Source organism: Lytechinus pictus, chromosome 3 (assembly GCF_037042905.1).
Source record: "Lytechinus pictus isolate F3 Inbred chromosome 3, Lp3.0, whole genome shotgun sequence".
Classification (NCBI taxonomy): Eukaryota; Metazoa; Echinodermata; class Echinoidea; order Temnopleuroida; family Toxopneustidae; genus Lytechinus; species Lytechinus pictus.
In genome coordinates this window covers 57,913,518-57,939,244 of record NC_087247.1, presented here as the reverse complement: position 1 = coordinate 57,939,244, position 25,727 = coordinate 57,913,518, and the positions used below count along the sequence as shown (strand labels likewise).

The following is a 25,727-nucleotide window of genomic DNA, read 5'->3' as shown; positions in this document are numbered from 1 at the left end:
CGTTGTAGCAATGTTGTATTTGACTATTTAGCCAACATTGGATCAACGTTGCCAGGCAACGTTGAAACATTGTTGCTGGACAACGTTGAACTGACGTTGGAAATGTTGTTGGTCTGACGATGTATGCGCGTGCACTTCTATCGATGATGCAACGTTGGCCTGCCAACGTTGAGGCAACGTTGGGAAAAAAATTCCCAACGTTGATCCAACGTTGGTCCAACGCTGTATTGTTACCTGGGTTATTTATATAATTTCAGACTTGGAGGGAATATACAAGCTAAACATTTACATTAAGGGGAATCTGCTATAAAAGGGATTTTCCAATTCCTTTTCACATGTTAATAGTGTGTTTTGTCCAGTTGGATTGGTTAGGAATAAGCAGTTAATTCACAGGTTTTAGTTGGCAAAACAAGAATTCATAATTCAGCTATTGTATCTATACTGCCTAAAATATTTTCAGAAAGTACTGCAATGACAAAGGACATTCTTCTTTAACCTTGAATATGTCTATAAGGGGGTTGGGGCAGGGGCTGGCATGGAAAGGGATAGGAAAAATGTTATAGATGTTAATTGTGCCTTCAAGTAAATGTTTTTAATTCAATCAGTCTTTATTAATAGTTACAATTTTCTATTTCCTCCACTCTACATTACCCCCCCCCCCCCAATTTTGCAGGAAGAGGAGTAGTTGTGACACGCGATATACAAAAAGATGAGTTTCTCTTACAGTATGCTGGAAATCTGATAAATGGCACCGATGGAGAGAACCTTGAAATTCAGAATGCTACTGGTTTTAGATTCTTCTTTACTGCTAAAAATGGCACAAAGATGTGGTAAGGATATCTTCACTGAGCAAGTCCATGTATGCCTTTAAAGAAAAATATACAACTACAACTGAAAAACAAAACAGAAAATAGAAAGAGCGCATATATAACTCCGGCTAGGAAGAGTGCTTACTGGAGCATGTCACAGTGTCTGTCACAATGAAAATACGCGCCTCACATTATAAGTGTACTGTACATTCACTTATTTTCATTGGACGCTAAAGGGAAATGCCCTTGGCTCTTCCATCCCTGGGGTCCATACCCCCTGGAAATTGCACATTTTTACCCCTGTGACCTTTGACCTCATGACCCCCCAAATTTTATTATTTGTTGTGAGTTTCATCATGCACCTCTCCTGAAAGTTTGATTAAATTCTGACAAGAACTTTTTGAGTTATGCAAAACAATGAACCAACAGGACTGAAGAACAAAAATTCTTCCAAGTTCCTTGGCGGAGGTATTAACACATAATTATTCAGTGTGAAAATGAACATTATGTTCCCTAGCTCTGCTTATCTTGCATTGGATTGAGTAGTATGCTTTATTAGTATATGTAACTACATGTTTCTTGAAAGATCATTGTGTTTGTGCCGATTCTTTATTCTTTATTTCTTTCTGGTGAAAAGTTATTAGATTATAAGCTCAAGAAAAATTGAAAATTTCAGACAGCATGTTGTGAAAAATATACAATTATAATGGTGTACAAATATATTGTGTGGAGATTCAAACAATTATAATTTTTTTGTCTAATTCTTCAGCAACTGTGAATTATTTTCAGATTGACCTGTTTTTTAACTGCCTGTGGGAGAAAAAAAAACAACTCACATTTGTTTTGCACGACAACATGCAGCTAAACACATGACAAATTGCTCTATCTGTTGTATAATATTGTTGTAAAATGAAGTTTAGATGGATCAATATACAGCCAGGCATACGACCATTAAAAATGTAGTTTGATTAGAAGGTATCCATGACAGACTGTCACAATTTAATTGACTGTCCGGGCCTGCGGGTGGTTTATTATAACACTATAGTCTATGGGGTAAAATGATTGTATTTACAATGACTTTCATTGTTCACACCATACCACAAACACTCCTTCAGTATGTTACAGACTCTGATTGTAATGCCTTCTTACTTTTCAGCATTGATGCAACCGATGAGCCAACTGGTGGGCCAATGCTCGGGAGATTGGTCAATCATGGCATAGGAAAATCATCAAATGTTAAACTCCGTGTTGTAGAAGATGAAGGCACCCCTTTCTTATGTTTGTTTGCATCCAAGGACATTGAAGCACAAACCGAACTCCTGTATGACTATGGAGTGCCATTGCAATTCAATCAGGATGAAATGGTGAGCTCTATAGCTAGCTTTTTCGTTATTTTTTAAAGATGCTCTGAAAGAACATTCGATAGGTATGAATATAAATAAATACTTAAATATGAATGCTTTTTTTCCCTTCAATTTGCTAAATGCTTGATAGTCAAAGGGTTTTTATTGAAAGAAAATATCCTTCATACATCATTGTAATTCATTTGCGATCAATATCTGTGTCTTATAATTATATCATTAATCAGATTAATCCGATATCGAGTCCTCCATCGGTGAAGAATTCAGATGCTGTCAAGGATAATGCCAGCTGCTCTAGCTTTCCACACCATCATGTTGAAGGTAAACATTTTCAAGTTTTTTTTTTTTTTTTTCATTTGGAATATATACATACTGCATAAAAAGTAAGTTACCAGTTTTCCTATATGGTTGTCAATGCTTAACAAATTCAGATGTATGGCCACGTATTATGGAAATTAACTGCTCTTTAAGGCAACTTCTGATGCAGAATAACTATTTTTCATTGGTATTTTAATTTATGCAAATGAGTTACAGAATTTTAGATTTTTGATTTCTTCATCAATACAAGATATAAATCCCCAAGAGGGCAGATTTTAGGTTAGAATTTCCTAAATTCATGTCTATCAAGTGAACACATTCAGTAATTCAAATTCATTACTAATATTTTATTGCTTTGTGAATTTCATGTATTTCATGTTTTATTGTCTCGCCTGCAAAGCAGAGCGAGACTATAGGCGCCGCTTTTGCGACGGCGGCGGCCGCGTCGTCAACAATGAAATCTTAACCAAGGTTAAGTTTTTGATATGTCATCATAACTTAGGAAGTATATGGACCTAGTTCATGAAACTTGGACATAAGGGTAACCAAGTATCACTGATCATCCTGCACAAGTTTCAGGTCACATGATCAAGGTCAAAGGTCATTTAGGGTCAATGAACTTGGACCATGGTTAAGTTTTTTTTTAAATGTCATCATAACTTTAAAATTATAAGGGCCTATTTTATGAAACTTGGACAAAAGGTAATTCAAGTATTGCTGATAATCTTGCATCAGTGTCAGGTCACATGATCAAGGTCAAAGGGTCAATGACATTTGAACATGTTGGGGTAACAGCACTGAAATCTTAACTGTTAGTTTTTTAAATGTCATCATCATGGGCCTATTTCATGAACTTGAACATAAGGGTAATCAAGTATCACTGACTATGAGTTGCAAGTCGCATGGTCAAGGGCAATTGTCATTTATGGGCAATGGTCATTTGTGGTCAATGAACTTTGACCATGTTTTGGTTATCAAAATTGAAATCTTAATCAAAGTTTTTGAGATGTCATCATAACTTTTTTAATATTTGAATGTAATTTTGCAAGTATAAGTCCCTAGTCCAGAAAACTTTCATATAATGGTTAATATCATTTATCAGCAAATGGATAAATTTAATTTCAGATTTTTAGGTCACTGGACAAAGGTCAAAGGTCATTTCAGGTCAAAATATTATCAAATGATTGTGTACTTTTTGATGAAATGAATCAAATCAAATGAATATGTACTTTTTTCCTTCTCTTTTTGAAAAATTATTCATTGTACATGTATGTTTGAAGGTTTGCATGGTGGTATATGTACAATCGCAAATGTGGTTTACGGTACACCATGTGGAGTCTTAGAAAAAAGTGGATAGATGAAGAAGTGAAATGGAAAGGCGAGAAAGTGGAAGGTTAGAGTAGAGTAATCTTTCTTGAAAATGAGTGTAGTCCTGAAAAGGACTATAAACCAGAAAACGTTGAAGAGTTGAAGCTTGAGTACTTGGATGGATGAGAAGATCCTGGCTTGAGTCGGCGAGTGGACTTGGAGAGCAATAGTAGTAGAGAGACTCGACGTTTCGGGCAGGTTGACTGTCCGTCTTCAGTGCTCCTGAAGACGGACAACCGACTCAAGCCAGCATCTTTTCATCCATCCAACTACTCAAGCTTCTTCAATTCTTCAACCTTTTCTGATTTACAGTCCATTTCAGGACTACACTTATTTTCAAGAAAGATTACTCTAACCTTCCCCTTTCTCGCCTTTCCATTTCATGTTGTTTTTTCAAAGTCAGCATTGCTGCTATATTGAATTGCGTAATGCAGGCGAGACTGCCAGAGGCGTTCCACTTGTTATGTATTTTATTGATTTCATTTACTTTATTTTCTCTTCTAGATTGGACTTTGATAAACTTAAAGAACATATTAATCATTTGAGTGCCTGAAAGAAAAAAATATATACAAACAAAAATCATTGATTTACATTTGTTTTGTTTTGTGGTTGCAAGCAAAATTCTAATTTTTGGAGCAGTTTTGGCTGGACGTATGACAACAAATTGTCTCATGATCTTGTGACCGATTGCGTGATATCTTAGTGATCTTGGTGTCAAAACATACCTTGGATAAGGAATAATGCTGACCTTCTAAACCATTCTAAATTTGGAGGAAAAATCTTAATTTTGACCTTTGCAAAGCCAAGGTTTGATAGGATGTTTCCTATTTTTTTCTTGATAATCCTACCACACTCTTCAGGATGGCTTTCATTTCCGGCCTGCACTTACAGTATTTGTTCCCTGTAGTGACATAAGTGCAACTTTATCTGGAAATCTTTGCAAGTGAGGTGTAAAATGTTGTGGGAAAACTATCTTTGAGGTTATTTCAAAAGTTTTCAAATGTCATTTAATGCTTAAAGACATCAAACTGGTAATTCTTACACTCACTTTTCTTCAACCTGAAGAATGAATAATCTATTGCAGTGCAGTCTCAACCAGAACTGTCATATCCTAAAACACTGCTTATGTGCATATAGTCATAATGTTCTTGAAACATTTTGGAAGAGTATTCCTTTGATTCCACAAGAGTAGACTGATATAGTCCAGTGACATTTTCAATACTATTAATGGTATCATTCAATGTAAAATTAACTACAAAGTCTTGTATTAGTATATTCTCCCTAGGCTACCAGTTCTTGCCTGTACCATCAATGGTGAAAAACTATTTGTTTACTTTTATTTTCAAATTGCAGAAGAGATTGAAATTCTTCATGTAGAACTCATGCAGTCTCTGTCTGTGGAAAAACCTGTAAGTAATTTTAAGAGATATTCAGTATATTCATGGAAAAGTTTTAGTCTTGTCAAAACTGACCCAGTGAAATCAAACTTGATGAGAGTACCACCAGATTCCATCTCAATCTCATCAGTTTGATCTTGTTTGTTAATTAATTTCCATGTTTCTTTCAGTCAGCTAGTAGGGACACTTAAACTGTCTATGATATATACTAGTATGTTACCAGTGGTCAAAGAAACAACTGTCAACATTTCATTGCCATGAAATTAGTTTAGCATTCACCTTGTGATTAAATAGGCATTAATATTTTCTTTCATAGCTTTGTTGCAGCGTCTTATATTCAGGTTTACACCAATAATTCAATACTAATAGTTTATGATACCATTCAATTAGATAGGATTATGTGAGTTTTTAAAAAAATTTGGTGCTTTTATGTGTTAATGGTATTACATAGACATATTCTAAAGGTATACATGTTTTGTTTTGTTTGTTTTTTTCTCAAGGATTTAGACAAAAGCATGCAAATCATGGCAAGGATTGACAAGGTGATTGAAAATCTACCTCCCAGTCTAACAACCCTTTTGAAAAAAAATATGGGATTTATCCAGACAATAAAAAAGGTAACATAATTTTCCTCACCACGTTCACACTAAATTTAATGAAGGGATGGGGAGATGTATGCCTCAAGGTGTATTTATAAATTATATATATTAAGCTTATTTTGTTATACTTTATTATCATTAAAACAGCCTCAGTACCACTGAGCACATTAATATATCATGTCCTATAGGACATCCAGATGCCACATTGTGGTTAAATGAATAGTACCCGACTTTCCTAATGAATTAAAATAAGAAAACATGAAAGGACTAAATACGTTGTAACTTTTGAGTTGCAGAGTTGTGTTTTTGTATGCCTCTGCCACGAAGTGGCCGGAGGCATTATGTTTTTGAGTTGTACGTCTGTCCTGTTTTCATACTAGTGAACCAACTTCAAACTTGGCACAGGTATAATGATAATAATAATAATAGTGATAATAAGCAATTCTTATATAGCGTATATTATACAAATATACCAAGCTGTGAGATTGTATAGTGGAAATTATCTATCTCAGGAGGGACTGGCATAGAACTATTTTTTCCGAGGGGCGAAGCCCCCAAGGAAAAAATAGTAACTTATGCCAGTCCCTCCGAAGATGGATAATTTCCACTATACTTTCGAACTCAATGCTTGGTATATTTGTTTTATATCCCTTTTGTAAAACAATAACAAAAAAGGAACAAGAAAAAAAAATGTTTTGACTCATCTCATTTATCCCTTGTGTACAAGCCATTTGATAGGTTACCCTCAATGAAGCAAACAAGGTGAATCTGAAACTGTCTCTCCCCTCGTCTAGCTAGTTCAATAATCTAAATTGTGGTCGGAACTGAGAGTATAAAGCCTCATATCAAACGTGAACGCGATCTAGCTGATTGCCGGGGCTAAGCGGTGACTTGCGCCGCTATCCTCCCGGCAGCAAGTTCATGAGCGGTCCGTAAATTGTGTCTCGCACAGCGGCGGGTCGTCTGCTCGCAGTCAAAACAAATTTTGTTATCAGGTAGAGAGCATGCGCAGTAGTGCCAAGGAAGAAAATAGTAAATAGAGCATGCGCAGTACGTGCTCCCCAGGAAAAAATAGCAAAACATAATCGGAGCTGAGGCAGAGATTTTAGTTTCTAGTGAAACTATTTTGTATTCTGCGAGCATCAATTGACCAATCACGTTCCTAGAATACTCATGAATATTCATAGAAGGGATATAACACAAAATATGTATGCATATTAGACTGACGATAATCTGATTCGATTTGGGGGTCAGAAGGTCAAAGGTCACAATGGGTATTATACATGAAAATAACCCATCCTCATGACAACTTAACTAAGCTCCAAAACCTAGCATGTATTCATACCAGAATGATCTGGTAAGATTTTGGGTCACAGGTCACAGAGGTAATTTGTATACATGAAAATACTTGTTCTCACAATAATGTAAAAACCATTTGACGAATCAATTTCAAACTTGACACATATATGGATTCTGAAGTGGCAATTATCTTAATGGATTTCAGGGTTATGGGGCAAAGGTCACAAAGGCCATCATATATATATGAAAATACTCTCAAGATACACCGTTTAGCGGATCACCAATGAACTTGGAACATGTATACTGGAGTGATAGTGATCTGATAAAATGTTGGGTTTATGAGGTCAAAGGTTAAAGGTCACAGAGTTCACATGAATGAAAATGACTCTTATTATTTTTATGATATCTTAAGAACTATTTGGGAGCTCAAGTTCAGTTTTGGCCCATGTATGCACACTGGAATGGCAGTGATCATTTGGGGGCATGCATGGTCTCGGCAACCATTTTCAAAATCGTTATTCCATTGACAATACTATTTTAGCTGCTATCATAGATAGCTATCTGATTAAATTCTTCAAAGTTTATGAAAATGCATTACGCATGTGCGATATATTCAACACCTGGTGAGGGGGAAGGCACAGGGCCCTGGGAACGATTTTTTCACCGGGGGTGCTGAGATTTATATATATATATATGAAATTTTGTCTTTATAGTGTAAGGTAGACATGGAATAAAAGCCTTTTTTGTTGAAATTCTAATTTTTTCAATATAGATACGTGAGAACAAGGCATTATAATCGATTTTTTTTTGGGGGGGTGGTAATAATCGTCATGAACATAAACTGTTGGATACATATCTTTAATTCCTCATGAACATGATTAAAACCTCCCTGCAAACCAAATCATGCGAGCCGAAATTTGCCCTTAGGTGACCTGACAAAAAAGCATTTAAAGCGAACTGAAATTTTGTCTATATAGTGAAATGTACACATGGAATGAAAGCCTTTTTTTTTTTTTTTTTGGTTGAAATTCTAATTTTTTCAGTTTCACATAAACTTGATTTTTAACCGCCTTGCAAATTTAATCATGAGAGCGCAAAGCGCGAGCCGCAATTTTGCCATAAAGTGACCTAAAAGCAAGGAATTTGAAGCACTTTTTTTGGTTAAAATTCCTTTTTCCCCTCATGAACATGATTATAACCTCACTTGCAAATTAAATCATGCGAGCGCAAAGCGCGAGCTGAAATTTTGTCTTTATAGTGAAATGTAGACATGGAATGAAAGCCTTTTGTTGGGTTGAATTCTAAATTTTTTCAGTTTGTCATAAACATGATTTTAACCGCCTTGCAATTTAAATTATGTGTGCGCGAAGCGCGAGCTGAAATTTTAGTGCCATAAAGTGACCTAAAAGCAAGGCATTTTAAGCACTCTTTTTGTTGAAATTCATTTTTTTTTTCCCTCATGAACATGATTATAACCTCCCTGCAAATCAAATCATGCGAGCGCAAAGCACGAGCCGAAATTTTTTACCAAAGTGACCTGAAAACAAAGCATCTTAAGGGCTTTTTTTATTATGCTCACTAACTTGATTGTACTATATTCCCCTTGCAAATTAAATCATGCGAGCGCGAAGCGCGACCTAAAAATTGACCTAAAAGCAAGGCATTTAAAGCACTTTTTTGTTGAAATTCCTTTTTCCCCTCATGAACATGATTATAACCTCACTGCAAATCAAATCATGCGAGGGCGAAGCGCGAGCTGAAACTTTGTCTATACAGTGAAATGTAGACATGGAATGAAAGCCTTTTTTTGGTTGAAATTCTAATTTTTTTCAGTTTCTCATAAACATGATTGTAACCGCCTTGCAAATTTAATCATGCTAGCGCGAAGCGCGAGCCGAAATTTTGTCTATATAGTGCTTGAAGACAAGGGCTTTAAGCACTTTTTTGTTGTAATTCTTTTTTTTTTTTTATTCCTCATGAACATGATCATAACATCCCTAAAAAGCAAGTCATGCGAAGCGCGAGAGGAAATTTTCGAAAGTGACCTGAAGCTATGAATTAGTTTGAGCGGTTTTTAAATTCCTCATGAACATGATATAACTTATTTTTTTTTTAAATCATGCGAGCGCTGAGCGCCTGTATACGTATATTGTATATACACCGGGGGTGCTGAGATTTATATTAATACATTATAACATACAAACAAATTTCCAGGGGTGCTGCAGCACCCCCAGCACCCCCGCTTCCCAGGGCCATGAGAAGGCATTAATTTTGACTGCGCACAGTTGAGATCCATCTATTTTTTTGTTAACCTTTATGTAAATGAAATAACTTTGGTACCGATTCAATGATGGCGGTCTCCTGCGTTTTTTTGTAATTTATCCTCTTTTTTTTTTCTTTTTCATTGAAAAATATTTGTGTTTGTATGCATCTTATTTAATGTACTGAAAACTTTATAATCATGTATAATGAAGAAATAATAGTTGATTTATGTATCTGATTATTTACTATTTTGAAAATGCAGAAATAAAAAAAAAACTAAAAAAAAAGAGAAAAGAATGTGGATGACAGCATGCATGCAATTGGTGCCTCTGAAAATTCTTGTCTACAGACTATAGCTTGGCTCTATGCTCACACGCATTCTAGACCCTGGTCCGAATTTTATGGCATTTTATGGCAATCATACCCAGTGAGGCCATGATCTGAAGAGCACCCCCCCCCCAACCCCAAAGCAGTTACATGAAGCTCAAAATAGCCCACTACTATACAGTGTACAGTTATCATGGTTAAGTCATCTTTCAGCATGAACATTATATATTTATATATGCTCTTATCAGTATGATTCATTCATCTTATGACAGGTGTGCAGATATAAGCCCAGTATCATAGTAAGCCGGAGAGCCAAAGATCTTTTCAGCAAACTGAAGTCACGTGTAGTGTGCCAGGTGCATCATTCGGAAGGCAAGTTTTTTTTTTTTTTTTTTTTTTAATATAGCCCTATATATATATATATATTTCTAGTCAATTTGGAATTCACATATAGACAGTAAGAATGCAATAGAAATCATTGTCTCATATGAAATGTCCCCTAACAGTCATCCAACAAGACATAAAGAACTTCAGGGTTGTAAAAGAAATTGTTAATCTGCATGGCAGTGCAAAGAGTTGCATTTGCCAGTTTATCTTAAAATATAAATAAGATTTTTTTTCCAGTTTTGCCTGTGCATGTGTGAATGAGCCTTTAAGCGGGTCTTGGAAGCTCAGTGGTTTAAATGATTATGATGTAATCTGACCCTTATATTGAGAGTTTCATGACCAATACCTCAGGGGCCGTGAAACTTGTTTGTTTTGTTGATTTTTTTTAATGTTATCTTGCAAGGGAGCGCAGCGACTGAGCAAAATTTGTTGCATATTGCATTTTGGAACTTTGCATTTTGTTTGATCTAGTACACAGCATGTATGTAAAATTTGGGGTCATTTTTAAACATTGAGAATTTTTCCCTGGAAAGGCTTTTTTTTTGTGGCTTTTTTTCTGGCTGCAGTCCTAGCTGTATATGTAATTCTCGAGGATCCAAATGCAAGGGGCGGGCCAAAGCGAGCCAGGTTAGGCACAAGCCGGGCATGCACGCTCCAGTCAGAGCAGCAAATGTTATTCGAGCAGGGGGTCTTGGATGATGAATGAGCTTATGATTTTATCATTTTTCTTTATACTTTAAAGGATTAAGTCCATCTCTTTCCTCTTATTTGTGTCTTTTATTTCCTCTTACCTTGTCTGTTTTTCCTTGCTCTTTCTCTCTTGCTTTTCCTCTTTCCCCTCTCCCTCTCTCTTTTGTTGCTCGGTATCGTATCCCTGGATACACAATAAAAATCTATTTTCTTTTTATTTTCTTTATTTCGTTTTTGTTTATAAGATCTCCAAAACAAAAGTGTTTAAGAAGCTGATTTTTGGTGTGTGGAAAGTACTTATACTTTCATATTGCTTTGGGAAAATGATAAACCAATTCTATTTTTTACATACATGTACCAAAACTGTGGTATACCTTTAAGTCATGGGTGAGTTGAAGACTGTGCTATGCCAGATCGACCCAGGTGATGACATCCTGAACTCTCTCCAGTCTATCTATTTATCATAACCAGCACATTCGAGGATGATTTTTAGAAAATCTAAATCCCAGATTTAAAAAAAGAAAGCCAAATATCACAAGGGTTATGACTTGAAAATGTAAAATCCTTTCAAAATTTTTCATACACATTGTATTAAATGCAGAATGCAGAATATTTATCTTCAGAGTCACAACTCTCTATTAAATCAAGAGCATGTTTACCCCTGTGTAAAGTTGGTTGCCATTGCATTTACAGATTGTCTATTTGTAATGTGATTGGCTATTAAAAAACAATATTTTTATTCATGTTGAGGTGTAATAAACTTTTCATTATACATTATTTAATTAGATATGTGGTTGAAGATAGTTTTGAAGAAGACAGTGCAGATGACAACTCAGACACAATGGTTATTAGTTAATGGAGGCGTTTGCATTCATAAAGTTTCTCCGACATAGACAGTGATGATGATAATAAACTCATACTTGCCATCCGATTGCTCATCAAACAGCAGTACCTGGACAAATAAAGATAGTCAATTAAAAGACACATATGTCAAGGACTACCAGAACTTGTCACTTTCTCTCCTTTCCCACCTTCATGTTTTCAGATGATTTCCAATTACTAATTTTCTCCCATTATTTTGTTTTTTATTTGTAGGTGTGATATATCCTCCCACCAGAAATCGATCTGATGCTGAACAGATACTCCCTGAATCAGGACCACCTGCTGATTTGAGTAGATGTGTGATCTATCCTCCCACCGGTAATCGATCTGATGCTGAACAGATACCTTCTGAATCAGGACCACCTGCTGATTTGAGTGAAGGTGTGATTTATCCTCCCACCAGTAATCGATCTGATGCTGAACAGATACTCCCTGATGATGAACAGCCACTCCTAGAAGCAAGACCACCTGCTGAATTGATTAAAGGTGTGATATCTCCTCCCACCAGAAATCGATCTGATGCTGAACAGATACTCCCTGAATCAGAACCACCTGCTGATTTGAGTAAAGGTGTGATAAATCCTCCCACCAGCAATCGATCTGATGCTGAACAGATACTCCCTGATGATGAACAGCCACTCCTAGAAGCAAGACCACCTGCTGATTTGACTAAAGGTGTGATATGTCCTCTCATCAGCAATCGATCTGATGCTGAACAGATAATCCCTGAATCAGGACCACCTGCTGATTTGAGTAGAGGTGTGATCTATCCTCCCACCGGTAATCGATCTGATGCTGAACAGATACCTTCTGAATCAGGACCACCTGCTGATTTGAGTAAAGGTGTGATAAATCCTCCCACCGGCAATCAATTTGATGATGAACAGCCACCCCCTAAAGCAAAACCACCTGCTGGTTTGAGTAAAGGTGTGATATGTCGTCCCACCGGCAATCAATCTGATGATAAACAGCTACTCCCTGAATCAAGACCACCAGCTGATTTGAGAAAAGGTGTGATATATCCTCCCAACAGCGATCAAGCTGATGATGAACAGCCTCTCACTGAAGCAAGACCTCCTGCTGATTTGAGTGAAGGTGTGATTTATCCTCCCACCAGTAATCAATCTGATGCTGAACAGATACTCCCTGATGATGAACAGCCACTCCTAGAAGCAAGACCACCTGCTGATTTGACTAAAGGTGTGATATGTCGTCCCACCGGCAATCAATTTGATGATAAACAGCTACTCCCTGAATCAAGACCACCAGCTGATTTGAGAAAAGGTGTGATATATCCTCCCAACAGCGATCAAGCTGATGATGAACAGCCTCTCACTGAAGCAAGACCTCCTGCTGATTTGAGTGAAGGTGTGATTTATCCTCCCACCAGTAATCGATCTGATGCTGAACAGATACTCCCTGATGATGAACAGCCACTCCTAGAAGCAAGACCACCTGCTGATTTGACTAAAGGTGTGATATGTCGTCCCACCGGCAATCAATTTGATGATAAACAGCTACTCCCTGAATCAAGACCACCAGCTGATTTGAGAAAAGGTGTAATATATCCTCCCAACAGCGATCAAGCTGATGATGAACAGCCACTGCCTGAAGCAAGACCACCTGCTGATTTGAGAAAAGATGTGATATATCCTCCCACCGGTAATCGACCTACACGTAATGATGAACAGCCACTTCCTGAAGCAAGACCACCAGCTGATTTGAGTGAAGGTGTGATTTATCCTCCCACCAGTAATAGATCTGATGCTGAACAGATACTCCCTGATGATGAACAGCCACTCCTAGAAGCAAGACCACCTGCTGAATTGATTAAAGGTGTGATATCTCCTCCCACCAGAAATCGATCTGATGCTGAACAGATACTCCCTGAATCAGAACCACCTGCTGATTTGAGTAAACGTGTGATATATCCTCCCAACAGCGATCAAGCTGATGATGAACAGCCACTGCCTGAAGCAAGACCACCTGCTGATTTGAGAAAAGATGTGATATATCCTCCCACCGGTAATCGACCTACACGTAATGATGAACAGCCACTTCCTGAAGCAAAACCACCAGCTGATTTGAGTGAAGGTGTGATTTATCCTCCCACCAGTAATCGATCTGATGCTGAACAGATACTCCCTGATGATGAACAGCCACTCCTAGAAGCAAGACCACCTGCTGAATTGATTAAAGGTGTGATATCTCCTCCCACCAGAAATCGATCTGATGCTGAACAGATACTCCCTGAATCAGAACCACCTGCTGATTTGAGTAAACGTGTGATAAATCCTCCCACCAGCAATCGATCTGATGCTGAACAGATACTCCCTGATGATGAACAGCCACTCCTAGAAGCAAGACCACCTGCTGATTTGACTAAAGGTGTGATATGTCCTCTCATCAGCAATCGATCTGATGCTGAACAGATAATCCCTGAATCAGGACCACCTGCTGATTTGAGTAGAGGTGTGATCTATCCTCCCACTGGTAATCGATCTGATGTTGAACAGATATTCCTTGAATCAGGACCACCTGCTGATTTGAGTAAAGGTGTGATAAATCCTCCCACCGGCAATCAATTTGATGATGAACAGCCACTCCCTAAAGCAAGACCACCTGCTGGTTTGAGTAAAGGTGTGATATGTCGTCCCACCGGCAATCAATCTGATGATGAACAGCTTCTCCCTGAAGCAAGACCACCAGCTGATTTGAGAAAAGGTGTGATATATCCTCCCACCAGTAATCGATCTGATGAACAGGCACTTCCTCAGACAAGACCACCTGCTGACTTGAGTAAAGATGTGGTATATCCTCCCACCTGCAATCAATCTGATGATGATGAACAGCCTCTCACTGAAGCAAGACCTCCTGCTGATTTGAGAAAAGGTGTGATATATCCTCCCACCAGCACTCGAGCTGATGATGAACAGCCACTTCCTGAAGCAAGGCCCTCTGCTGATTTGAGAAAAGGTGTGATATATCTCCTCGCTGAATCGCAACCATTGGGACAACCCACTGCATCGTTATCTTTGATTACAGATGTTGTTGTAGATAGCTTCGAAGAAGACGGTAGTGATGACGACTCAGACACAATGGTTGTTGTTAAAAGGAGGCGTTTGCATTCACAAACTTTCTCTGACATAGACAGTGATGATGATCCCTCATACGTGCCGTCTGATTGCTCACCAAACAGGAGTGATAGTGATACTTTTCCTGTACCCGATGAAATGGAGACGGGCAATGAAGAGCCACATGTCAAGACACAAGTCACATCTTCAAAATCAGCACAATGCTCTGAAGAAAAAGAAAGGAAACAGCCATATAAGAAGCCCTATCGCTTTTGCATGTACTGCAAGAAACATATGTCAAAACTCTCAGATCACTTAAAAAATAAACACCGCAATGAAGAAAGAATACAATATGCACTCGGTTTACCTACAAAGGAGCGAATTGAAGAATTTGATAGAATCAGAAAAGAAGGGACCTTTGAAGTTAACAAAATCAGAGCAAAAGATGACAATCCACAATTTCAGAGAGAAAGGTCAAGCGCATCCAATTCTGTTGTAATATGTAGCAACTGTTCAGGGGCTTACTCTGCTCCATACATGAGAAGGCATAAGCATCATTGTGAATACAAGTCTGATTCCTCCAAGCCTTCAATGCACATTCCAGCATCATTTCTTTCAGTTATGAATGATACAGATTCGTCATTTATTTCTGAAATTCTCAGCAAGTTCAGAAAAGATGAAGTTGGCCAACTCTGTCAAGGCGATCCCATACTTCGGGAAATAGGAAAGAGGCTGTGGTTAAAGCAGAACAAGAAGCCTGACAAAAAAACTGAAGTACGGAAGTCGGTCATGACTGACATGCGAAGACTTGCCAGACTTTACCTAACCCTGATCTCAGTGCAGGATAATCTTGGGCCTCTTCTTGTAAAGGCAGGAAATGTATCTGACCTGATGCAACGCTCCAACTTCCAGCACCTAGAAGTAGCAGTGCAGCAGTACACTGAGAGGAGAGAAGAAGGTGAAGGCTTGGGTGTCAAAGCAGGTTTGAAGTTAGGAGTATTCTACCTCCTGAAATCGAGCAGCAAAATACTGAAAGCAATGTACTTGATGGATGATAAGGACAATGAAGCAGATCAAATTGACAGATTTACTGCTGTTCTTGATCTTCAACACAATCAAATATTTGGCGATGCTACATATCATCTAAACAAAAGGAGGGAAGAAAAGTTACGAAGACCAAGTGGGCAGCCATTGGAAGCTGACATTAAGGCAGTTAGAGATTACACAACCTCAAGAATCACAGAGCTACTTGAAGATACCCTGGCATTCTGGGATAGGCATCGTTTTGTTGAATTGAGAGACTGCCTCGTATCACGACTCACATTGTTCAATGCCCGGAGAGGGGGAGAGCCTAGCCGTTTATATATCAAGTGCTGGCAAGACGCAAAGGAAGGAGCATGGCTGGACAAGCAACAGCTGGCCACATTAGACTCCATAGACAAAGCCCTTGTCGAGGATTTAAAGGTTGGGTACCAGTTGGGAAAGGGAAAGCATTTAATCCCTGTGCTTTTTCCCACAGACACCCATGAGGCATTGGACAAGTTGATTAACAAAGAAATTCGATCGTGTGCAGGAATAGGAAACGACAACAACTACCTATTCCCAACAACCAGTGGTGCCAATTCCCATGTATCCGGATGGCATGCCTTGGACAACATATGTGAGTGTGTGACCCTCGATGATAAGCAGTCAATCACAGCAACTAAAAATAGACACCGTGTGAGTGTACTCTTTGCACTTTCACATATTCCAGAAAGAGAGAGGTCTTTCATCTTTAAACATCTAGGACACTCACAGGAAACAAACGAAAATATCTATCAGGCACCCCTGGCACTCAAAGAAGTTACAGTTGTTGGGAGGCAACTCCAAATGATGGATAAAGGAGGTGAGCTGCATTCTAGTATATCAAGTTCAATGTATACAAGTTTGCTGGAGAAGAGCAGTATACCTAGGATGATGTCAAATAAATACTTTTATTTTTGGGATATGAACAAGCAGTGCAAAATTTTCCCTGCTACACGAGTCCACATGAAATATTTCAAACAAAGCAAATTATGAATTATGTGATATATTGTATATGTCATGACAATCTCTCAATGTAATTTTTTCGCATGATATGCCTACTTTCCATGAATGCACTTGTAGGCCTACAACTAAAAAAGAAATACACTCTACAGAGCTTTGTTCACAAACAAAAACAAATTTAAAAAAATATAAACTGTTCTATCAACTCATGATAAACTCATGGATGGAGGAGGTGGGGGGGGGGGGGGGGCTGGGAGTAAAGTCAGTGTTTTTATTGTCTTGAATAATGCAGGTCATTTATAGATTCATAATCATTTTCCCCCAGTTTTCATGTAAGTCGGTCACTCTGTATGTGTTTCTTTTTTCCCGTTCTTTACGAACATGCTGTAGATATAATGGATCCTGCGACCAGCAGTGAACAAGTGAAGCCTCAAGTGAAGCCTCAAGTGAAGCCTCAAGTGAAGCCATCAGGTACCATATAGATTTCATGTATATATAATTGAATTGCCTATCAAAAATGAATTTATATGAGACAGATTTGTTTGTCATCTTATCATGTTATACAGCTGCTCTTTATTACGAGCAGGAATAGTTGAGTTTGAAGGATAATTTCCTGATAAAAAATATTGATAGTCACCATGCAGTATCTTAATTTACTACCAAAGGCATTACAAAAGCATATTAATAGATAATAGTATTCACTGCTAGCATCAAAGAAAGAATTGATAATGTATACAGTACTTGATTTTTTTAAATTGTTTTTAGCTAAATCTTACTTATTAGATGCAGGTATTCGAATATTCACTTCACTTGCATTTTGTTTTTTCAAACTTTATTATTCAACAATCTCATTTCATTAATTAATTACCTATAAATGTAAATATGGTTACAAACTTTCAAGAGCAATTCTAAAGTGTCTGGTGAACAGATTGAATCATCTGTATTCCACTTTTTGCTATATTTCAAAAATTTCATTTGCCAATATGAAAATGAAGTTTCCACACAAACCCATAAAAGTTATATATAAAATGCAGAAAAAAGCAGAGTCAATCAATATTCAAAACCAAATTTTATCGAGATCCAACTTTTTTAATGGTAGTATTAAATTTATTTGTCTCCCTATCTCTCTCTCTCCATCTCTCTCCCTCCCTCTGTCTTCCCTCTCTCTTTGGTTGTGAAGGTCGTAACTATACACAATGGCGGAAATCTGATGAAAAGGAGCTGTTGGCACATTTCAAAGAATATATCAATGGAGAAGCAACAAAGAAGCTTCCGGGTATGTTACCATATTAGATAGTATATGCCACTTTGCAGAGAAATGTAAGGTTTTGAGAGAAAAAGAGAACAATATTTCCAACAACTTAGTAGTATATTTCAATTTAGATTTTTATGAAAATTTTGTGTTATATTCCTTGACAGATAAATAGATATTTGTCAAGGTGAATCTCCCAATGAATTTGTCTATATCACTTTAAAAATCCTATCCTTATCCATAATTATTTTGTACCCTGTATGGTGTAAGGTATTCAAGTAGTAAATTTCAGGATCTTCCACTGGGTATTTTGTCTGCATACATAAAAGTTATGAATCACAAGAGCTTAGAATTTCTTATAACAATCATCCATCAAATGAGCCTCATATTGCACATACACTTACAGATAATCCATATATCAAATTCACTTATCTTATCAAATTGCCTGTGACGCTTATTACTCACATACAAAAAAAAAATTCTTAGAACTTTTCCTTTTATGAATCAAAACAAAGTCAGCTTTATAATATCAATGTTTTTTTTTTTTTTAGGTAATCTTTTGAATTCAACCCAAATAAAGACAATATTCAATAAATAGAAGATTAAAAGCTTGCCAATTGTGGGAGCATAAAATGGAGAAGAGTTCAATTTTGATTTGGGCATTTCTCTGATCACTTGGAGTACCTTTAACAGCCAAAACATTATCTTGTATGTCCCATTCATTAAAACGAACTTTAAGTTTTCTTTGTTGCACTATTTTCTTTTTCTTCTTCTTCTTTGGTTGGTTTTGTTTGGCAATTAGTCACAATTGACTGTTTTGGGCCCTCAAATTGCAAAGTCTTCGCTAAATTCTGCTTTTTATCACCCAAAATAAACGAAAGGCTTGTTGATAAATTATTACGGCTTGCCTGTTCATGCAAATGAGATGTCAAAGTGTTTGCCAAGGTATAATATTTGCTTGATCCAGGTAAGTGGGCAAGTGGGTTTGTAGAAAAACTGTGTGTAATAAATAACCACTTTTGACAGTGTAAAGCATGTCACCTCTTCATAAAGAATATTGAGTTACAACCTCACTATAAGAGTAAACTCCTTGAACTATATGTTGTTCACAAATAAGATTAAAGGTAACAAAGTTGCAAGATACACCTTTGCCTGACAAGATGACACAGTAATGTATTATTTCAGGCAAATGCGGGAGTTTACAATGTCTCTCATTTCTCCAACATATTTATATCCCCTTTCATATATACAGGAAGGAAGGAAATCTTTATATTCCTGAAAGCACACCCATCGTTTCCTCACCCTTGGCAGACAGTGCGCACAAAAATGATGAATGTAGTGTACAACAAAAACAAAAGATTCCCTAAAGTAGTGTAACGGGCCAAAACAGGAATTTTCATTTCATTTTTATGCCTCCGCCCACTGATCATCGTGCATGAGTTTCCGGGTCACATGATTAAGATCAAAGTTCATTTAGGGTCAATGAACTTAGACATGGTTAAAGGAGAATGAAACTCTTGGAGCAAGTTAGCTTTTGTGAAAGCAGAAAAATCAAAGAATAAGATCAACAAAAGTTTGAGTAAAATAGGACTAGCAATAGAAGAGTTATGAGCATTTGAATGTCGAGATCACTAATGCTATGGAGAGCCTCCCATTGGCAATGCGACCAAGATCTATGATGTCACACTCAGATGAACAACTCTCCCCTTTTGGACACTGAAAATATACCCCAAAAACATCTCCTTTTGCTCATTCTAATCATATGACAAACGATTCATCAATGATATAATGTTGTGAAACCTCTGTACTTGTCCTCTCATAAAGAGAACACCTTACCTTGTGATAGACTCTATAAAAGTGAGAATATAAGTGAAATAAGTACTAAAGTAATGAGGGAGTTGTACGTGTGTGACATCACAGATCTAGGTCGCATTGCCAATGGGAGGATCTACATGGCATTAGTGATCTCAATATTCAAATGCTCATAACTTTCTTATTATTCATTCAATCTTCCTCAAACTTTCAACAATATGTTTCTTTGATTTTTCTCTTTGATATGGATTCTGCTGGTTTCAAGGGTTTCATTCTCCTTTAAGGTTTTTTTAAATGTCATCATAACTTAGGAAGTATAATATGGACCTAGTTCGTCAAACTTGGACATAAGGGTAACCAAGTATCACTGATCATCTTGCATGAGTGTCCAGGTTGCATGATCAAGGTCAAAGGTCATTTAGGGTCAATGAACTTGGACCATGGTTAAGTTTTTTTTTTAATGTCGTCATAACTTTAAAATTATAAGGGCCTATTTTATGAAACTTGGACAAAAGGTAATTCAAGTATTGCTAATAATCTTGCATCAGTGTCAGGTCACATGATCAAGGTCAAAGGGTCAATGACATTTGAACATGTTGGGGTAACAGCACTGAAATCTTAACTGTTAGTTTTTTAAATGTCATCATCATGGGCCTATTTCATGAACTTGAACATAAGGGTAATCAAGTATCACTGACTATGAGTTGCAAGTCGCATGGTCAAGGGCAATGGCCATTTATGAACTTTGACCATGTTTTGGTTATCAAAATTGAAATCTTAACCATGTTGTTTTTTACAAAGTCAGCATTGCTGCTATATTGAATTGCGTAATGCAGGCGAGACTGCCAGAGGCATTCCACTTGTTTGAAAATAAGGTTAATGCTTTAGGCAAATCATCCGCATTCAGTTGATGAAGCAACCCAAACGAAGATGATATAAATCGTGTATTTTTAACATTTTATTGGAATAAAATAAATGATTAATATGAGCTAATCTGTTTTTACGAAAAACTAATTCTATCTGCCCTTTTTTGTAACAAAAATAATTTGTCTAGCTGAATTCTGGAGGCGTTGCCCTATGCTAATACTCCATAATTCAAATAAGGGAGAATAAGTGTACAATACAAGTTTAGCAAAATGTTGGGAGGGAACGTTGTTTTCGGCAGTTTGTTGATAACACCAACATTTCTAGACAATAATTTGCTTAGATATGATGTGTATATACTTTCCATGAAAGTTAGTTGTCTATAAACAGACCAATAAGTATGTTTGTAACTGTAAAAGTTACAGTAATATTTTTGTAATCTAAAACATATTGTTGTTGGTTGATAATAACATTGATATTGTACTTTGATGAGTTAATATTGATATCAATTTAAAGGGAAGGTGAACCCTGGCAATAAATGGGTTTCAATAAACAGAGATCAGCAAGAGAAGTAATTTTTCTATTTTTCTATTTCTATGGATAATGCAAATTGGCAATGCACTGGGACAAAGGAGTGGTCAACTCCCATATGTTATATATGTTGAGAGATATTTGAATTCTTCATTAATTAAGCTAATGCCCGATTTTTTTTTTATTGGATGAAAATTGTATTGAAGTGAATTGAATTTAAATGCCTATTGACTACAGTTTCATGCTAATACATTTACTTATAAATACAAATAGTATCAAACAGTCATGTCAGGTTGACTCCTCAAGCAATTTCTATATAAAGACATGTTGGCCACTTTTATTCATAACGTACATACATAATTTTCACATTTAGTGTATGAGTATTTCACTTTGTTTATAGTACATGATAAAAGGAATGTACAATTATTATGCCAAGAGTAAGAACTGAGCAAGGGAAAACATCAATTTCACTCATGTCAAAAATCTGGATTGGTTTACCATTAGAGATTTAACATATTTGGACAACTAATCTTTTTTGTATAATAGTCTTAAGAAATGTTTGTTATGCAAGTATGTGTAGTTTACATACTATGCTGTATTATTATTATATAGACCTACATTTTGCGATTTGTAGCCCCCCCCCCCAATAATTTTACCAAATGTGTAGAAAAAAATGTAAATTGCCTATTATCAGGCTCGCTTGCATTCATGTTCAGTTAAATGCTATTTAAAATGTATTTTCTCAAACTCAACTGCTTTGCTCACTCGCATTCATGTTAAATGCTATTTAGAATACATAGCTCCTCAAGCTCAATCACTTTGCTGGCTCACATTCCTGTTATTTGAAATGCGTGGTTTCATACTTGCTTGCGCTTCACTCGCTTGCATTCATGTTAAATGCTCTTTCAAAATGCGTAGATTCTCAGGCTCGCTCGCTAGCAATAAAAAGAGCATAGGGCCTATTTTTAAATGCAATGCTTCTCGGGCAGAATGCGTATTCAATTTGCAAATTTCTGAAGCTCGATCGTATCGCTTATCCACGTTTTCCGGGTGTGTTTGTGGTGTGAGGGGAGGGGGGGGGGGGGTTGGTCAGCTTGGGAAATTTTTGCCCGATCCCCAATCCTGAAAATTGATCGACACCCCTGAACACTTACTGTAATTTGTTACATGGGTGAATACCAAAAGTTTTATATTCAGTTTTGTTAATGTCATTCAAAACTGCCATATATTTGTATCCAAATAAGCTATACTCTAGGTAATTGTATTGTACATGCATGTAGAGCACCCTGTTATAAAGGTGCAGGGTCCTGCCCCCTATTTTAAATAGATATGATTTTAATGAATTTCAAATTTGGATATTTATGTTTTTATGCTCAAAGAAACTTCTACCTCGGTCTTTACTTAATATTTTAATTTTAATTACAATGTTCATTGTCATTTAATTCAAAATTCCTCCAATTACCACATACCCCAAAATACTCTCATCTGTCTTTCAAAACTCAATATTTTATGAAGGTTCAGTTACTTGGAACAGCATTCCCGATTATATCAAACAAAGTTGTACTTTGTCTGTTTGTACATTTGTCCCTTCTTTTTTCTTTCCCTTTTGTACACTTTATATATACATATATACATGTGTATATCTATGTTGTAGATTTCTGTCAATATTTGCCTTTCTACAGAAATCCGTACTTACACTTTTTCATGCAATAACTGTTTCTTTGTATTTCTTTGTATTTTTTTAATGATCTATATTTCTATGTGAATATGTTTGTAACCTCTATTGTATTTTTGTGTGTGAAAGTGTTAAATGAAATCTGAATTGAATTGAATTTACTTGAATTTGGAATATTAACTTCTTATCTAGGGTCATTTTTATCAATCTTTCTGTATTCTGCTGTAAATTCTTGTGTTACATAATGTTTTGAACAACACTGGTATTAAAGTTTCAGTTCAATTCAATTTAGTTGTCACTTGTTTGATTATCGGGTGATGTATGTATTATCAATTAACTGGACAGTGTTTACATCAAATGATAGTTTCACCGAGTGCATTTTTCTGGTCATCTTTCACTTTTTAATTGAATTTTATCAATTTATAAAGATAACAATTATCAAACTAGCACATATCATTGAGCATATACATATGTCGAGAAACGGATACTAGTACTAAAAAATAATGTCATGTATCATTTTCATGAATTTGCAAGACTTTAGGCTATACATGTTATTAATGATCGTAAGAGTTACATGATTTGCAGTTTCCTCTACACTGCCTTTTTTATCCAAAAGGAAAGAAGTGACATTTCTTTCAAAATTGACCTTTTCAGTGATTTGGTATCTGTGTGTTTGAAACAGGGGCGGCGCTAAAGGGGAAGCAGCCGGCCCCCTATAAATTTTTTTTTAAATGAAGAAAAAAAAAAGAGAAGAGGAGAAAGAAGAAGATGATGATAATGCATGATGGTGATGATAATGATGAAAGTAGAAAGGGACACTTTTTCAAAACTGTCTATTTCCTATTTATTATGTAATGTAGCCCCCGCGGGGGAGTGGGGTATATCATATTTTAACCAAATTTCGAGTTTGAGAGGAGCCGCGTGCTTCCAAGATTCTGCAATTTTGAACCTTAAACGGGGTTAGAGTACAGTTTCATTTGCATTTTGGGTGGACGCTTTAAAAAAAAATCCCTGTAGATTAGAATTTCTTTTAATTTCATTTATTTTCCATTTCCAACAAAAATATTATAATAAATACACATGATAAACAGTGAAATCATAAAATAATGAACAATATATATATGTAACATAATAAACAAAAATTGATGTGAATTTTTACGAAATTTACATGATTGCAAAAAATAATACCTGTTTGAAATGGGAGGGAGATGCTAAAAAGCCATGCTTGTAGATTGCATCTCCCTAAAAATTAAAACCACTTATTACTGTACTAAATCACACAAAAATGAATTTAAAAAAAAACCCTTCGCGACCCATATTAAACAAGGACAAAATGGATAAAGAGTGGAAAGAAAAAAAAAGAGAGAGAGTGAGGGAGAGATGGCCTGCACGAAACCCATACCAAAGTCGCTGCTTTGCGATAGAAATAAAAATGGGAAACAGGAAAAGCAACAGCAAAAATGGACATCAATACAGAAGAAGGGGAGGGGTGGGGGGGGGGGGGGACAACGAGGAAGAAAAAAGGAGGATCTATACTATACTGCGCACACAAACCATGCAAACACTCACACATAATAATGTTCTATATTATATTTTGGTATTATGATATGTTTATCTTTATTTAGTGCCTTTTCCACAGAATAGAAAAGTGTATAGTCTAGTACCTACGATGCTGTTTCCTGACGGGGCCCAGGGTAAGGGACACCATATCAATGCATAATTGCTATATCCATCATGATCCAGAACTACATATATATAATTTGCTGGTTTTGAGAAGTTGAACTCTGTAATCACGATTTTTGTTTATGCTAAACATCTCGATAATTTGACATTTCAACATGGAGATGGAAATGTTTAAAACTACACTAGAAATGAGCTAAAATTAAGATAACAAATTAATATTTTTTAACAGCCTGTCAAAGTTTCCCCGGCTTTGGTTTATTGAAAGCTTACCGTAATGTAATTTTACCTATCTACCCGGTGATGTCTTGTGCAAGGTTACGTTTTGGATGAAAGTGGGACAGAGGTTTTTGCCCTCGAACGAAAGTCAAGCAAGGTACAGTGCTAAAAGTGTTTCCTGTTCATTATATTTTTTTTAAATATAAAATGATTGTCATCTTGAGACATTTCTTCATATTTTTGCTGTCCCAAATCTCACATTCTAATGAAATTTTTTAATTGTTTGCTCAAGCGCTCGCTCGCTTCGCTCAATAACATTCATAGGTAGCTCCCGCCATAGCAACGTGGGCACTCACCCGCCATCTTGCGTTCCGGGTAATATATATCTTTCCTTAAAGCTTAACACATAACCTAAGGCGAAATATGATTACATGTTGTTTCATATTTCCCCCTTTGGTTACGGTATGGGTAATATATATTTCCCCTTAAAGCATAATACTTAACCTTAAGGGGAAATATGATTATATATTACCTTATTGTCTAATTTTTCCCCTTTGGTTACCTTACGGGTAATCACTAGCGTACCTACGGGGGGGGGGGCAGGGGGGCAGTCTCCCCCCCCCTGACGAGTGACAAGCAAGCAACAACAAAAAAAAAGGGGGGGGGGAGGAAAGGAAGGAAAGGAAAGGAAAGGGCACTCACTTATCAGTATATAGGCCAGTGGCGTAGACAGGTTCTTACACCAGGGGGGGGGGGATGATTTGCCGTTCACGAGAAATCGAGGATCAATTTTACACACACACGCACACGATAGTAATCGTCATTTCAGTCACATTAACGTTGATGATGATGATGATGATAACTATTATTATATTTTTATCATAATAATAATAATA

The 25,727-nt window shown here is 36.6% G+C and overlaps 1 protein-coding gene across 1 annotated transcript in view; it reads left to right on the top strand.

The window, feature by feature from the left end:
- The window catches only part of LOC129267799 (uncharacterized), a 37,710-nt gene extending 14,499 nt beyond the window's left edge, over window positions 1–23,211 (top strand). Inside the window, exons 3-12 of the mRNA XM_064097448.1 lie at window positions 674–830; window positions 1,966–2,173; window positions 2,398–2,491; window positions 5,210–5,265; window positions 5,754–5,870; window positions 10,013–10,112; window positions 11,913–16,658; window positions 17,189–17,269; window positions 17,979–18,074; window positions 19,303–23,211. Of these exons, the coding sequence (XP_063953518.1) occupies window positions 674–830; window positions 1,966–2,173; window positions 2,398–2,491; window positions 5,210–5,265; window positions 5,754–5,870; window positions 10,013–10,112; window positions 11,913–16,658; window positions 17,189–17,269; window positions 17,979–18,074; window positions 19,303–19,427 (5,780 nt within the window). The 3' untranslated portion in view covers window positions 19,428–23,211. The remainder of the gene's footprint in view (window positions 1–673; window positions 831–1,965; window positions 2,174–2,397; window positions 2,492–5,209; window positions 5,266–5,753; window positions 5,871–10,012; window positions 10,113–11,912; window positions 16,659–17,188; window positions 17,270–17,978; window positions 18,075–19,302) is intronic.
- Window positions 23,212–25,727: the final 2,516 nt, after the last annotated feature.